Source organism: Mus pahari, chromosome 5 (genome assembly GCF_900095145.1).
Source record: "Mus pahari chromosome 5, PAHARI_EIJ_v1.1, whole genome shotgun sequence".
NCBI classification, from domain to species: Eukaryota; Metazoa; Chordata; class Mammalia; order Rodentia; family Muridae; genus Mus; species Mus pahari.
In genome coordinates, this window is record NC_034594.1 from 69,803,688 (window position 1) to 69,804,318 (window position 631).

The following is a 631-nucleotide window of genomic DNA, read 5'->3' on the forward strand; positions in this document are numbered from 1 at the left end:
GTCTTCCAAAAACCCAGGTTACTCCCTGGCACTAGAAACCAACACAGTAGGTCTCAGGAAGCACAGAGTATGACTAGGATCTACCTAGGAGCTAGGTCCCTGAGCCTACACATATTCTCTACAACTATATCAGAAAACATATTTGGATGAAGACTCATTATGGTGGCTGGCTCTGTAATAGCGCTGGATTTTACCAGAAGAATTTTAAAGAACATTAGGTACTATACAAGAGACTTTCCCACCACAAATTAGATTCTAGAACATGCACTATCCTACTGTAGATTGTGATGCAATCCTAGGGTCTTTTTCACAGCATCCTTAAACTCTTTGTTCCTTAGGCAATAAATCAAGGGGTTTAAGATGGGTGTGAGGACAGTATACACAGCAGAGATGAGCTTGTTGGAGCTCCGGGTATCAATGGCCTGGGGTCGCACATATATAAAAAGCATGGCCACATAGAAGAAGGTGACCACAGTGAGGTGGGAGGCACAGGTGGAGAAGGCTCTCCACCGGCCCGTGGCTGAAGGGATACGCAGCACAGCCAGGGTGATGTGGCCATAGGAGAGAATGGTGGCCAGGAGTGGGAACACCAGAATGATGAAGGCCAGGATGAAGTCCACCAGCTCTGCAG

At 47.1% G+C, this 631-nt stretch overlaps 1 protein-coding gene across 1 annotated transcript in view; it reads right to left on the reverse strand.

Moving 5' to 3' along the window:
- Nucleotides 1–272: 272 nt before the first annotated feature.
- Nucleotides 273–631, reverse strand: part of LOC110321964 (olfactory receptor 6B2-like) — an 882-nt gene continuing 523 nt past the window's right edge. The window contains exon 2 of the mRNA XM_021198547.1: nucleotides 273–625. Within this exon, the coding sequence (XP_021054206.1) occupies nucleotides 273–625 (353 nt within the window). The remainder of the gene's footprint in view (nucleotides 626–631) is intronic.